Raw genomic sequence first — 15,099 nt, 5'->3', positions numbered from 1 at the left:
GTAGATTCAAGTTTGTTTTCGCAGATAAATTTGCTCGTAAGTTGATGATTTGGCAAGGGATCTGTAGTTGTGAAAGAAGAAGACTAAGATTTTCATCACTGGGGACACAATGAATGGAAATGTTTACAAAGAAGAATGTCTCCAGAAGAGGGTTTTTCCATTCATTCGGTCCCACATAGGTCCGGCGAAGTTCTGTGCAGTTCTGTGCAGATGGATGGGATGGGTGGTATCACTAAAAAAGTTCGAAAATTCATCCGAAAAGCTGACGAATGGTTTTTATGTATTTTTTTTTCTCAAAGTGCAATGAAACCCCTACAAAATGACATTTTTATCAATACTGATGTTATGAAATCGCTTGGTACATCTTTGTACCTGAAAATGATCACATTTTCATATGTGATGAAAGAAATTAGAGAAACATGAACTATCAAAGAACGAAAGAACATAAGCCGTAAATATCATGAAAATTTCGAAAAAGATACAACGGCTCACCGACAGGACTTGAACCTGCAATCTCCGCTTCGGTACAACGGCGCGTTAGCCAATTCCACCACGGTGAAGGTGATGGAACCGGCGAACACGAGCAATCGAGCTCTGCCGATCAACTGCTGGACCTTCTATCGAAACACCATGTATATCCGTTGTATCTTTTTCGAAATTTTCATGATATTTACGGCTTATGTTCTTTCGTTCTTTGATAGTTCATGTTTCTCTAATTTCTTTCATCACATATGAAAATGTGATCATTTTCAGGTACAAAGATGTACCAAGCGATTTCATAACATCAGTATTGATTTCAACAGAGCAACACCTCCCTGTGTAACTGGTCTGCTCGGAACCTTGAGCGGCACTGATTGCTTCTTCATCTGACCGTAAGTTGCGGCAAACCCGAAGCAATCGACCATGTGCTCGCTCGGCTAAAATCCCGAGTCGATGGGTGGGGTTAGAGAAACAAGAGAGATCAATAGAGGGAAAGATCACATGCGGGATATACATGGTGTTTCGATAGAAGGTCCAGCAGTTGATCGGCAGAGCTCGATTGCTCGTGTTCGCCGGTTTCATCACGTTCACCGTGGTGGAATTGGCTAACGCGCCGTTGTACCGAAGCGGAGATTGCAGGTTCAAGTCCTGTCGGTGAGCCGTTGTATCTTTTTCGAAATTTTCATGATATTTACGGCTTATGTTCTTTCGTTCTTTGATAGTTCATGTTTCTCTAATTTCTTTCATCACATATGAAAATGTAACATTTTTATATTTGTTGTACGTTATCTCTTTGCGGAGAAATATCTATTTTATCCGACCAGATTCTATGTAAAACAGCCTTCATGGACACTCTGTGGGTAAGCATGTGTTTAATGAATATATAAACTCAAAGATTTTATTCTTAATACATTACTTACTTTTACTTAATGATCCCGCGCCGATCCTCCGGTGCATAGGGCCGTGGTAAAAGACCTCCACTGTTGGCGATCTGGAGCCAGCGTCTTCACTTGGTCCCAGTCAAGATTCTCGTCGACAGTTCGGATTTCAGCGGCTAGGCTTCGCCGCCACGAGTTTCTGGGCCTGCCTCTTCTTCGATGACCTTCTGGATTCCAATCTAGCGCCTGTCTGCAAATCTCGTTTTCATCTTTTCGCAGCGTGTGCCCAATCCATCTCCACTTACGTTCCCGAATCTCGATTTCTAGCGCCCTTTGATGACACCGGCGATGTAATTCCTCATTCGAGATCCAGTTGCCAGGCCACCAAGCGCGGATGATATTCCGCAGGCAGCGGTTTACAAATACTTGCAGTCTTCGCGTCGTCACCGCATATGTGCACCAAGTTTCGCACCCGTACAGCAATACGGATTTGACGTTTGAGTTGAAGATTCGGATTTTCGTTCGTAGAGAGATCTGGCGTGACCGCCAGATGTTTCGGAGACTCGCAAACGCAAATCGGGCCTTTCTGATCCGGGTCTCGATGTCTTTTCTGGTACCACCATCAGGCGTTATCTGGCTACCAAGATACTGGAAGCACTCCACTTTCTCAACTTGCTGCCCAGCTACCATGAAACTGGAAAGATTTCCTGTGTTGATCTCCATCGACTTGGTCTTTCCGACATTGACTTTGAGACCTGCTGCCTTGGAACTTTCGGTGAGGTCGTCGAGTTTGCTCTGCATATCTGGTTGTGTTTGGGCGAGCAAAACAATATCGTCAGCCAGGTCAAGGTCGCTCAGTTGCTCCATTGTTGAAGGATTCCACGGCAATCCTCGGTTCGGTGCACAGTCAATCGATCCAATCAGAATCTCATCCATTACGATTAGAAAAAGTAGCGGTGATAGAATACATCCTTGTCTCACTCCAGCAGTTACCGGGATTGGTTCGGACAAGACACCGTCGTGCAAGACCTTGCACGAAAATGCCTCATATTGTGCTTCGATGAGATGGACTAGTTTCTCTGGGACCCCTCGTCGCCTTAGAGCCGCCCAGATGTTTTCATGGTTAAGTCGGTCGAATGCTTTTTCGAAATCAACGAACACCAGCAGAAGAGAGTCCTGGAATTCGTTGATTTGTTCCAGTATGATTCGTAGCGTTGTGATGTGGTCCACACATGATCGTCCAGATCGGAATCCAGCTTGTTGCCGTCGGAGTGTAGCGTCGATTTTCTCCTGGATCCTGTTCAGGATCACTTTGCAGAGTACTTTGAGAGTTGTACAGATCAACGTTATGCCTCGCCAGTTACCGCACTCTGTCAGGTCTCCTTTCTTCGGGACCTTTACGAGGATCCCCTGCATCCAGTCGGCCGGGAATGTTGCAGTATCCCAAATGTCAGCGAAAAGACGGTGCAACATTTGTGCTGATAGGGCAGGGTCGGCTTTCAGCATTTCAGCAGGGATGCAATCGATCCCAGGTGCTTTGTTGGATTTCATGTTTTTGATTGCCGCTTCTATTTCAGCCAGCGAGGGCGCTTCCGAGTTGACGCCATTTATGCGACTTACTGTTGGCGCTTCGAGCTGCGGGTTTTGTTGGCCATCGCTATTCGTAACTCGGAAGAGTTGTTCGAAGTGCTCAGTCCATCGTTTAAGCTGATCTGTTCGATCGGTCAATAACTGACCTGCTCGGTCTTTCAGCGGCATTCTTGCATTAGTCCTTGCACCACTGAGGCGGCGAGAAATGTCATAAAGTAATCGGATATCTCCATTGGCGGCGGCTCTTTCTCCCTCTTCGGCTAGGGAGTTTGTCCAGGCTCTCTTGTCTCGTCTACAAGCTCGTTTAACTGTCTTTTCCAGCTCCGCATATCGTAAGCGGGCGGCTGCTTTGGCTGACCCGGTACATGCCTGCTCAATTCCGACTTTCGCCTTTCTCCGATCATCGACCATCCTCCAAGTTTCATCCGACATCCATTCACTCCTTCTTCCACAAACTTTACCAAGAGTACCATGGCTCGTCGTGATAAAGGCGTTCTTGATTCCACACCACTGTTCTTCGACTGTTCCGTCTGTCGGCAGCTCTGAGGCTCGGGATTCTAGCTGTTCAACGTATGCCCTTTTCACCTCTGGATTCTCCAACCGGCGGACGTCGTATCGACACCCGACTTTCTCCTCGCGCCGTTGGACACGCGCAACTCTCAGTCGTATCTCTCCAAGGACGAGGTGATGGTCAGATGCAATGTCTGCGCTTCGTTTGTTGCGGACATCAAGAAGGCTCCTTCTCCATTTTCGACTGATGCAGATGTGGTCAATTTGATTTTCTGTTCGGCCATCTCGGGATACCCAAGTGACCTTATGTGCTGGTCGATGGGGGAAGAGCGATCCACCGATCACCATGTTGTTGTTGCCACAAAATTCTACAAACAGCTCTCCGTTTTCGCTCATCTGTCCTAGGCCATGGCGCCCCATGATCCGCTCAAGGTCCTGATTTTCGGAGCCAATCTTTGCGTTGAAGTCGCCCAAATGGATTTGAATGTCACCCTTCGGAATTCTCTCAACCACGCTGTTCAGTTGACTGTAAAACTGCTCTTTCTCCTGCAAGTCGGCAACGTCAGTTGGCGCATAACACTGGACCATTGTAAGGTTTCTAACCCGTGTTCTGAATCTGGCTACGATTATTCTTTCGTTTATCGGTTCCCATCTAATGAGGGCCGCGTAGGCCTGCGGGCTTAACAGGAAACCAACTCCTCGTTCCCGAGTAGCATGTTCTCCTCGTATGCCAGAGTAAAGCAGGACTTGCCCGGACTGTGTCTTGTGTTCTCCAGTGTTAGGCCAACGGACCTCGCTCAGTCCCAGAATTTCAAGCTTGAGGCGGCTAGCCTCTCTAGCAAGTTGTTCCAGTTTGCCTTGTTGGGCAAGGGTCAAAACATTCCAAGTTCCTATTCTAGTCCGTGTTTTCATGCTAAAAGTCGTCGCCAAAGTTCCAGGTCGGTCATTTCTTTCGGATTCCGTAACAATTTCAAATCGGGAGCAGTAGGTTGTTAGCCTAAAGTCCCTATCCCGCGATGGGGCTGCCATCTTGGACTTAGCTGGCGGGAGCCGCATTTCATAAATTCAGCCGCTTGCTGCAAGACAGACGCTGTTTGAGCCGCCCCTGACCTGGAGAACAGACGCTCGGTTGTTGTTGCACGCCGCCCCTGACCTGGGGAACAGACGCGTGCGGCCACCTTCTCAGTCTGCATGCGACCAAAGCATCCACCGGGGTTGGGTACCCGATCTCCGCTTAGGTTACTCGCACCCCAGCCGGCACCGCGGGGAGGTAGAGATAGGAGTTGTGAATAAGAGGTGATATGACCACTATGGGGTCTCGTGTTGCACATTATCCACCGTTTACCGGCCAATACATTCCAAACTGATAAATTTTATTTTTGTTACTATTATGATAAAGTAATAGTAATAGGCCAATACATTCCAAACTGATAAATTTTATTTTTGTTACTATTATGATAAAGTTAATCTTCATTTGTATTAAACATTGATTTGATATTAGATTAGATCAACATAACGTTTGAATTGAGTGAATTTCACAGAATTCACTGAAATCTGTGATTTTTTACAAAATTCTGCTCAGGTATCAGATTTCGTGATGAAAGGTTACTTAAAATTCTGTGAAATTACAGATTTTTCTGTGATTTCGGCAACTTTGGTGACGGATGTATTTCCTGAGAGGCACCATCACATCAAAAACGTGTGAGCAGGCTTGTAAGTGGTCACCTACGATACCACATTTTAATCGGTATTATCGGTGTATCTTATTCTCACCCATAAAAGTCTCAATATAACAGAAAGAGATACACTGATAATACCGATGAAAATGTGGCATCGATGGTGGTCACCATCGTTTGAACTTTTTCGGAGATATCCATAACGTATCGTTCGTGACAATCATGGAGAGCGCAATCGTTTGATCGGAGAGCAAAAAAATGTCAAATGAAATTTTGATTTTTGTAGTGGTAAGTCGTTTGACGTTCATCCCTTATGCGTAAATAATCCAGGTCCTGGCAACGATACAGGATTTGTCTATGTATCGTGTGACCAACATCTTTTAACTATGTGTTGGCGAATCTCGTTTTTAAGCTTTTTTTTCCTCAGATTTAAGCTTTTTTTGCCTTGAGAGCATAGGAGATGAAAGCTCAAATTGAAGAAAAAAGCTTAAATCCGCCAAAAAAGGGGAAATCTGAGGGGAAATCTGAGAGATGTGCTCCATACGGTTTGTATAACATTGCCAGGATGTGAAATAATCATTCCACATTGTTCGACCAATAAATCCAAACATCACCCCGGCGCTGCAAAACGACGGATTTTTTCCACAGGAGAGAATGAATAGAAAAGATTGTATTTGCTTATTGAGTCTGTAGATTCTGCTGCGTGAAAGAGGTAAGCGATGTCGTAAACTGTCAGGAAAAATGGTCGTTTGACCATCAAATTATCGCTCTCGTGTACCAAGACACGAAATTTCGTTCGACAATCACACCAAGAAGAATGAATGTCGTTTCGTCTGATGGTAGTCGACTGATCCGCAAGTGTTTCGTCGCATTCGTTTAATGGCACGAACAATGAAACTGATAAAAGCAGGCTGTGCGACTGTCAGAGAAAATGTCGATGGTTTAAAAGCCTGCGTGTGAGGCTCTCCTACTCAAGTTAGCCGCTCAGTTTAGCCACACATTGCAAATCTTGGAGTTCTCCCTCTTTACTTCCTCGCTCCGAGCATTTTTTTTGGGCCCGACTAGTAAAACTACTAAAATGAGCGGGGCGACTAACGTGTCAATGCATCAAAAGTTAAATAAGCAATGCGTAAAATGTACTCATTGCGTATTAGACCGTGTAGTTGCGATAAAAAATATATTGGCCAAACATCGCAAACATTGGAAAAAAGGACGAAACAACACGAAAACAGCATACGATTGCAAAAACACTGGAAGTGGACGACGACTACACGTTCGTTTTTGTGAAAACTCAAATTCCAGAGAGGATCAGCCACAAGTCACATCGGTTGATTGCGGAAAAACTCCACATCAAACTGAGAGAGAACCAAGCGGTTTCTCCAGATTGATATGAAGGGAGTTTCCAACACGCTCGGCCATATTGAACCATGAATGCTTGAAAAATAACCATAATCGAAGTTTTGTGGATCAAGTCGTTTTATGAGTTTTCAGTGAAAACTCATAAAATGAGATTCCAAGGAGGGCTTGTGATATAGCTCAGTTGGTAAGTCTGTTGTCTCCTGAGCCGATGTCCGCGAGTTTGAGCCCAAGAGTAAACATCGAACACAGTTGTACCGGATAAGTTTTTCAATAACGATCCGCCAACTACAACGTTGATAAAGTCGCGAATGCCATAAAGATGGTAAAACGACTATAATCGAAACAAAAAAAAAAAAAAAAAAAAAAAAAAAAAAAAAAAAAAAAAAAAAAAAAAAAAAAAAAAAAGATTACAAGGAGAACTTGGATAATGGTTATTTTTTAAACATGGTCGGAAAAAGTGAAAATGAGCAAAAATTCAGGGGGAAATCCTTTGAAAGAATGAAGAACAAGTAACCGTGTGTTGTAAAAAGAGTTTTTATTTCAAAATACATGCAAAGGGATGAATCATCCGCACAGGATGAAAATCCCTGAAAAAGAAAATAAACCTTGCAAAATACATTTATGATGCGAATATTAAATACTAAAAAAAATCATGAGAATTCTGGTTAGCTTCACAAAAATCTCCGCTATTGGATGCTGGCAATGAAGATGCACTAAATGCAACATATTAAATTGCAGGGCGAATAAGGACCGATGCCATAATCATTTTCGCAAGCGCGGCTGCCTCCTCCCCGGTGATTTTACAGCACCAAATCCAGTAGCCGTTCCTCCAGTGGTTTCTAATCGCAGCTTTTCAATCGGAATATTCTCTGAACAACGGGAAGTGCTCTTAAATCATTTCTGCAATAAAGATACAGAAAACTGTTAGTATGGTGAAATGAAAAAAAATCAATCCAATGATAGAAATATTTAAAAAAAAACCTTAATAAAGCTTACCTTTAAAAAGAATCTTGTATTTAGACTAGAGCCACAGCTAGCACACCGACTCTACCTATCAATTACAAGAAAAAAACAAGGTTAGAGTTATTTTGAAGAACCCCTCAATTTCATTCATAACACTATGTTTTTATTCAGGAAATACTTACGCATTCATTGAATTTCCAGATAATCTTATCAAAAGTTGTAAAACCGCTGATTTTGAATAGCTGAATTGTTGAACTCATCGCAAAGCTATAAAAAAACAAACAAGTTCCTTCGCAAAGATGGCTGCCAGTTTTCATACGTTTTACGGTTGAAATTTAACCATTTTTCAACTATTTCAATAGAACTCATAAAATTCCTAAAATTGAACCGTACACTACGGTTGAAAAACAACAATTATGGCAGTTCTAACAGAAATCTCAAAAAATGGTTCAGAAAAAGTCATTAATGGTTGAAAAAAAAAATGAGCGTGAATGCCTACAACCAGGGATTCCAATGTGCCTGATTTTTCAGGATTTACCAGATTTTCGAAGGTCAATCCTTATAACCTGATAAGCCTCGTTTTTTCCTTCATTTATGAAAATAAGCCTGATTTGGCCTGATTTTTTTGGTTTTCACAGAAAACCCAGAAAACCTATTTTCAAATTTTTGGCACCATGGAAAAATTTGGATTTTGTTTCCTTGTGTTATCGTACCTTTTTGGGTCAATTTGACATTTCTAAAATATATGTGACTGTATATGTAACAGTAGGGGAAAGTGAGAATATTTAATCCCTGGAGATACTTGATTCCTTCGCTGTATCTCGAAACCAGAATGTCTTACAAATTTCAAATGTTCTAGAAAAATGTGCCAAACAGAACACAACAACAATTCTGTTATCCGAATTTTTTTTTAAATTTTAATTTTGAAGTTATTGAACTTTGTTTGAAAATTTTTAAAAATGTGATTTTAAGATTTTTTTATCACTTTAAAATGTTTTTCACGAGAAAAATTATTATAAAAAATATTTATTCCAATATGTCAAACGTTAGAGTATAATATGTACTTTATTATGCCATATTTTCAAAGCAATGATAAACTCTAAATTTTTTGAGAAGAATTTTTCCAAAATGTATGATATTGGTATAATTGATCCCTAGAGTGAAAAAAGATGTATTTTGCATCTGAATGAGATTACTAATATTTGTCCAATAACTTGTGATTATCGAGTAATTATCTGTTAAAAAGGGCTAAAAATACTGTTTTTATTTCAAAAATAAAAAATTGCGCCTTAAAGTATGCAATGAATCTATGGTAGAAGACAAACTTATATACCGTCAACTGGGGCAACATGCAACAATTTTCAAATTCAATGGCTTCTAAAAAACTTATGTTCACAGTTAATCGTATCCTTTATGCATCAAAAGTTTTAAGGATGCTGGGGCATCAAATTGGCGTAGTTAAAAAAATTATTGGTTTCCTCAGTTATTTTTAATTTTCTAAAAACATGTGATTTTCACACTCCTTAGAAAATGGGGTAACTTGCAACAAACTTTGTTTTTAATGAAAAATCTTATGAACACGTACGAAAATTCAAAGTTTTTAATATATTAGAGATGCTTTCATGGTCATTACACATGACAACACCAATTGCAGTAGTTTTTGGGTCTGTAAAAACAAATTTTCACATTTTTTTCTGAAAATAAGGATGCTGCATACATTTAGGGGTTGAATAATACTACGAAAAATTCTACAAGCTAAAATCATAAAAATAAATGTTTGGATGAATAAAATTTAAATGTTTACAAACGCGTGATGCAAAACATTCATATTCCAGCACATGGAAACGAGATTTACAAGGTATTTCTTTGATTTGCATTTTGTTGCATTTAACCCCCGTCACCTAACTGAATTTTAAAAATATTCATTTAAAAAAATTGGGTGATTGATCGAAAAATATTTTTACACCAACAATGTTGGTATAACATGAGGAAACCTGTAAAAAGTTTGTAGGTAATTTTATTAAGCCGATCCGTCATACTGGGTAAAGTTTTTTTGGGCATCAAAAAATGTTAAAATTTGTACATTTATTGCTCGATTTTTTAAATTTTACATGAAAATAAAAAACTTAAGACAACTAGCTTAAGATGCGAGAAATTATGTCATCATCATTTTGTTATCATTCAAAGATAACTTTATTACAATACATTAAATTAAAAATTGATTCAATGTAGTGTTATATAAATGTCGCATCGAACCCCGCTGTTGCATGATGCCCCGTTTGACGGTAATTCTCTTTGTCTGATACTTTCAAAATGTGAAGAGAACTAATATTGTAAGAAATAGTCAACGGACCTTTTATCTTCGGATTTCATTAGATTTTTGGCATCCTGAATTGAGGACCAAGTTTCCTGTAACTTAAAAAATATCACAACTTTTTTAGTCTCACGAGAATGCTTCTAGCTCATCTACGAGTTCATGTACGTTCTGAGTTTTGGAGCATATAAACTTGAAATTACACGCTGTCAGAAAATGCAAAAAACGGCGAGTTGCTAAATTTTCTCAAAAAGATTAGATCAATATAAGAAAAGGGGATCAAGTATCCCCATCCTCCTCTACTTATAAGTAAATTAAAATTCATTCACTATGTATCAGTTCAACAACATTTTACAACGGTGATCAAAAAAGGCACTCAGCTCGATCATTTTATGTAAGTCTGATCTACCCTGATTTTAATTTTTAAGTTCCCTGAATTTGGAAAACAATATTGGCAACCCTGACTACAACGGACTTTGGACCAAACTCAGAGAGAAAAGGGAACGAAGCATCCAGCCAAGTGCCTTGATAAATCAGGATTTGTCCTGATTTTCGAGAAACCGTCTTGATTCTTTAAATTTTTCAGAACTGTCTTGATTTTTGAAAATGGTCTTTCAAATGTACTGAAATGTCCTTATTAAAATAAAAAACTATCCAAATTGTAATTGAATTTATAGTAAAATCATCAGAATAACGAAAAGATGTGTAGTAAAATAGTTCAACTTGTAATAATCTCCGGTTTATATGGTGTTTAAATGGTGTGTTTTAATATAAACTGCAGGCCAGACGATATTCTTCTCACCTCCGTTGCATAAACTATTCCGTCTACAGTACCTTTATTTCGCCTTTATTTATGCAATTAAAGCCAAACTAGCGGTGTCCTGATCCTTATTTCTTCTTCATGGTGTTCTGATTTTTGAAATGGCATCCCTGCTTCCTTTTCCAATATAAGCAACGACCTCAACAGGCGGATAAATAGCTTTCTTGTGAGTGTTCTTATTTTTGTACTTTTTGTATTTATTCTGATGTTATTAAGCTTTAGTTATAAGTTATAACAAAACAATTTTTTTTTCCTTATTTTATGTTAAAAAATAGTTATTGAAGATGGTTGAAATGAACAGTAAACCGAAACGTTAAAAATAATGCGTAAATTCAACTAAACATCAAAGAGAAACCCCATTTTTTTTTGTTTTTTGATAGGAGTTTAACCCGTTAGGGTCATTCTTCCTCGGAGAAACCCCAAATAAAACTTTGGCAATTGGTGTTACGGGTTTCCATAAGTTCATCAGAACTGAGACCAGAACCAGGTGTTATCAAGGAAACAACAAGGAGGTCGATGTCAATTTTGCGTTAGAATTCAAGGTTTTCGAAATCACAGAAAAATCTGTAATTTCACAGAAATTTGAGCAAATTTTCATCACAGAATCTGTGTCATAGAACAGAGAGTTTTAAAATAGTCACATATTTCACAGAAATTTTGAAATTTGATTGGATTTCCAAAATTATACTTTTTTCGGCCAATATAAAATTTATATTCTTTACTGTTTTAAAAAAGTATAATAAGATTGATAAGTCGAGTCGCTATTAGTACAGAGCAATGCAGCTCAGCTGCCCTACGTTTACTTTGTCTATTATTTTGCCAAAGTCGCTTAAGATAAGCATATAAACAGCAACCATTTTTCAGACCCAAACATTTAACGGAAACGGGTAAGAATGCAGCTTATTTCGAACTTTTTAAGGAATACTCTCACGGACCTCAGTTTCTAGAGATTTTTCCATTGAGTCGATGATGATACTGTCAAGGTTGCCAAAAAAAAGTCTGTGTTTTTGAAAAATAAAATCTGACTTTCTGTGATTTTACCCAAAAAAATCTGTGATGGATTTTTGTTATGCTATTTTCTATAATTTCATTCAAAATTCATGATAAATCGGGTCTTTATGCATTGGATAAATTTAAGTTGGGTAAAATCAATTAAAATTATCATACTTTTTCTAATTTAAAGTAAAGAATCTAAACTTTTCATTGGCCCAAAATTATAATTAATTGTAATCCATTCAAATTTCTAATATTTTAAAATATATGTAACTATTTCAAAATTCTGTGTTCTATGACACAGATTCTGTGATGAAAACTTTCTCAAAACTCTGTAAAATTAAGATTTTTTTTTTCTGTGATTTCGTAAAACCTTAGAAACTGTCAGTGTGCAAAGCGGTGCTTGCCTGATATCCGGACGAGAATTTTACGAAAATTGTCTTCTGTCTGTACATTCTTATGTGAAAGGAACACTAGATACGACTTCCAATGAACTACCAAGAAATGTTAGAGTGAGAGTCCACGAAAAGGTGAACAGTAGTTTGTTCATTTCGAAAAAAAATCCTAACTCGAAAACGCCGTCCTCAAAAAAAATCCAATGGAAGTTCGCCATTTTCAGATGAATAATACAGACCTGGGTAGGTTACGAACCCTACATAACGCCGGGGCACCGGTTTGCCATTATGCACGTGGATAAAAAAAAACAGAAAGGGAAAATCGGAACCACCGCCGCTCCTCATTACGTCTGTATGAGTGCCTACCTCATATTTTTGCATCATTCGTTCGTTTTCTGCCAGGTGTTTTATTTTTGCACAATTTTCCCGCCTTGCCTCGATTTTGGTTCGGTGGGGTATTGTTTTTTCACTTCAGATTTTTTTTTCGGATATATTTATTCGATTTCGATTCTCGGTTTATTACCGGAGGAATAGTGATTTATTTTTACGGGCACAAGAGCCTATTTTAGAGCTGATTTGTCACTCATCAATTATTCAATTAACCACTTGCACTGTGATGCCATTCATGGTAAAATACTGAACATGATGTTGGCATATTCTGTCAGGCAGATTACAAATTGGAGGAGGTTTATTATTCAATATTTGAAATAACGGAACCATCGTTGGACACAATGAAAATCGAACCGTTTGGCCTTATGGATTTCAGTTGAGGCACATTAATATTTAACGTCATATTATGTCACAACAAGGACATGTTGGCGCCTACATGACATGGTAGACATAAATATTTGCTGACCGCCCTATTCTCTGGTAACGAACTTTAAGATCTTTTGGAGACAGAGAGTACTTGACCTCTAGAGTGACTCAAATTTGAATGGGAAGATTTTCTTAGATTCTCAGGGAGGTCAGATTTTTTAGTGAAAACAATTAAACCAAAGTTCAAATGCACAAAACTTTGACATTTTTTAATGGTTATCATAAAATTTTACCACATCAGAATGCACTAAAATTTTATGAGCTTCTCAGATAAAATATTGAAAAACACTCAAACATGCATCATATGGTTGAGCAGCAAGAGCAGCAATGATTGCTTCTTCATATGCCCGCAAGTAGTGGCAAACCCGAAGTAATCGACCCTGTTCACGCTCGGCTCAAATTCCGAGTCGATGGGTGATGATAGAGAAACATTAGAGAGATCAATCAGCGCAGCGATGCTACATTAAAATCGGTACCGACAAAATCGGTATCTAATATAGGGTTACAATACCTACTCTTTCAAGAGTCCATGTACTCTTTTTCGATCTAAAAATGGGCGTACTCTTCTTTTCGTGAAATTTTACGAAATGTACTCTTTATTATGAGAGCCATGTAATCACAAATATCAACTAGTTTTTTTTTCAGTATATGAAGTGTGTTTACCACATCTTATACAAGAAATACAAAAAAAATACAACTTACAAAAATTTTCAATACCTTACCTAAATATCCCGTATTTATGAAGGCATCTTTGAATCGTAATTCACACTGAGCGCAATAAACGCCTTTGAGTATTTTATCGGGTTTGGTGTGGATTGTCAGCAAAGCATCAAATACTTAGCTTTTCTAATAATCCAAATAGGAAAATTCAGTTACTGACTGTTTTCTTTTTATTTAAATAAAATTATGAGAAAATTTATAATTATCATATACATCATTCCTAAGCTTTCCAGAAAAATTTTTGAGCGTATTCGAGCCTGGTAAATCCGGGCATTTTGACCCAAAAACCTGGCAAAATCCGGTCATTGCATTTAAAAATTTTCAATTAAAAACCCAGGCAATATCCGGGAAAATCTGACCAAAATCCAGGCTTTTCTCATGCAAATTCAAGAGGAAAAGTGAAAAATGTTCACATGAAAAAATACTTTTATTGAATAATAACAGCTTTGTTCAATTCAAATTTTACATTTCCAAAATATGTTTGCACGTGTACGTTGATGAATAAAGTTTAAAAAATCATACATTATGTAGCGAAAAATATAGTTTTGGTTGGATTTTGCTTAGACTTTGGATAAATCCGGGCATATTTCCTTGATACCTGGGACCTGGACTACCAGGCCAGACCGAGTCTTTTCTCATTTTTTTCTCTGTAAAAGCAGGCAATCTGGAATGCTTAGTCATACCTATTGCTCCCAACAAATTAGTAATATTTGAATGACTTTAAATTACTCTGTTTTTATAGAGTTTTCCTAACTCTTGGATTGTTTTTATTGTACTCTTTTTAGCATTGCGGGATATGGTAACCCTAATCTAATATATAAAGATGAGTTGGGCTATATATGTTTGTATATGCACCTTATACTAATCCACATCGCTTAAACGATCAGCCTGAAATTTGCCATAGTGGTGTAATTAGACATGAGAAAGGTCGAGGTAACAGTTTTAGGGCCCTCCCACCTAGGAAAAGGAAACCCTCCCATACAACTTTTGGTTTATTCCCACGAACCAAAAGTCATGGCACCCATTTTGTCAACCGATTGTTGTTTCCTTTGGCGGAATTGTTTTCACCATCACCATACCAGGCATTAGAAACGATCATCCAGAGTACACGTGTAGGGGAGAGGCTGGCTATATGCGCATATTAAGGAAAGCACTCATTTTCTCCCATATTCCAATAGATAGGAGTCTGAAAACTATATACACATGAGCGGACATCTGTTTTATATACATTAGAGTAATTTTTCTGTTGAAATCTCTAATAGTTTTTGTGAAAATAATTTTATAATAAAGAAGTCAAAATAGCCGATTTCCGAAACGGGCGGGCTAAATGCGCATATTTATGTTTTAACTATATTTCATTAACACTTGCAATATTTTGATATTATTTAATTGAAAATGGTAGAAACGGATGTTAAGCATACGTCAAGGCTGAAGTTTTGGTGAAATTTTTAACATCACTAGTTCTTTTGCATGACATAGTTAACCTTCCAAAGCCGTTCGCTAAATATCCGTTTCGGGGAAATATGCGTTGTAACTTGATTTCGTTCTCCTGGCTGTAAATGTTAACCGATTTTGATGATATTAT

General features: G+C 38.4%; 1 protein-coding gene across 1 annotated transcript in view; it reads right to left on the bottom strand.

Moving 5' to 3' along the window:
* Positions 1 to 11,187: 11,187 nt before the first annotated feature.
* The window catches only part of LOC129741159 (ras-related and estrogen-regulated growth inhibitor-like), a 38,202-nt gene continuing 34,290 nt past the window's right edge, over positions 11,188 to 15,099 (bottom strand). Inside the window, exon 4 of the mRNA XM_055732867.1 lies at positions 11,188 to 11,196. Within this exon, the coding sequence (XP_055588842.1) occupies positions 11,188 to 11,196 (9 nt within the window). The remainder of the gene's footprint in view (positions 11,197 to 15,099) is intronic.

The sequence above is a fragment of the Uranotaenia lowii genome, chromosome 2 (genome assembly GCF_029784155.1).
Source record: "Uranotaenia lowii strain MFRU-FL chromosome 2, ASM2978415v1, whole genome shotgun sequence".
Classification (NCBI taxonomy): Eukaryota; Metazoa; Arthropoda; class Insecta; order Diptera; family Culicidae; genus Uranotaenia; species Uranotaenia lowii.
The sequence above is the reverse complement of the archived record's forward strand: the minus strand, read 5'-3'. Positions and strand labels throughout refer to the sequence as shown.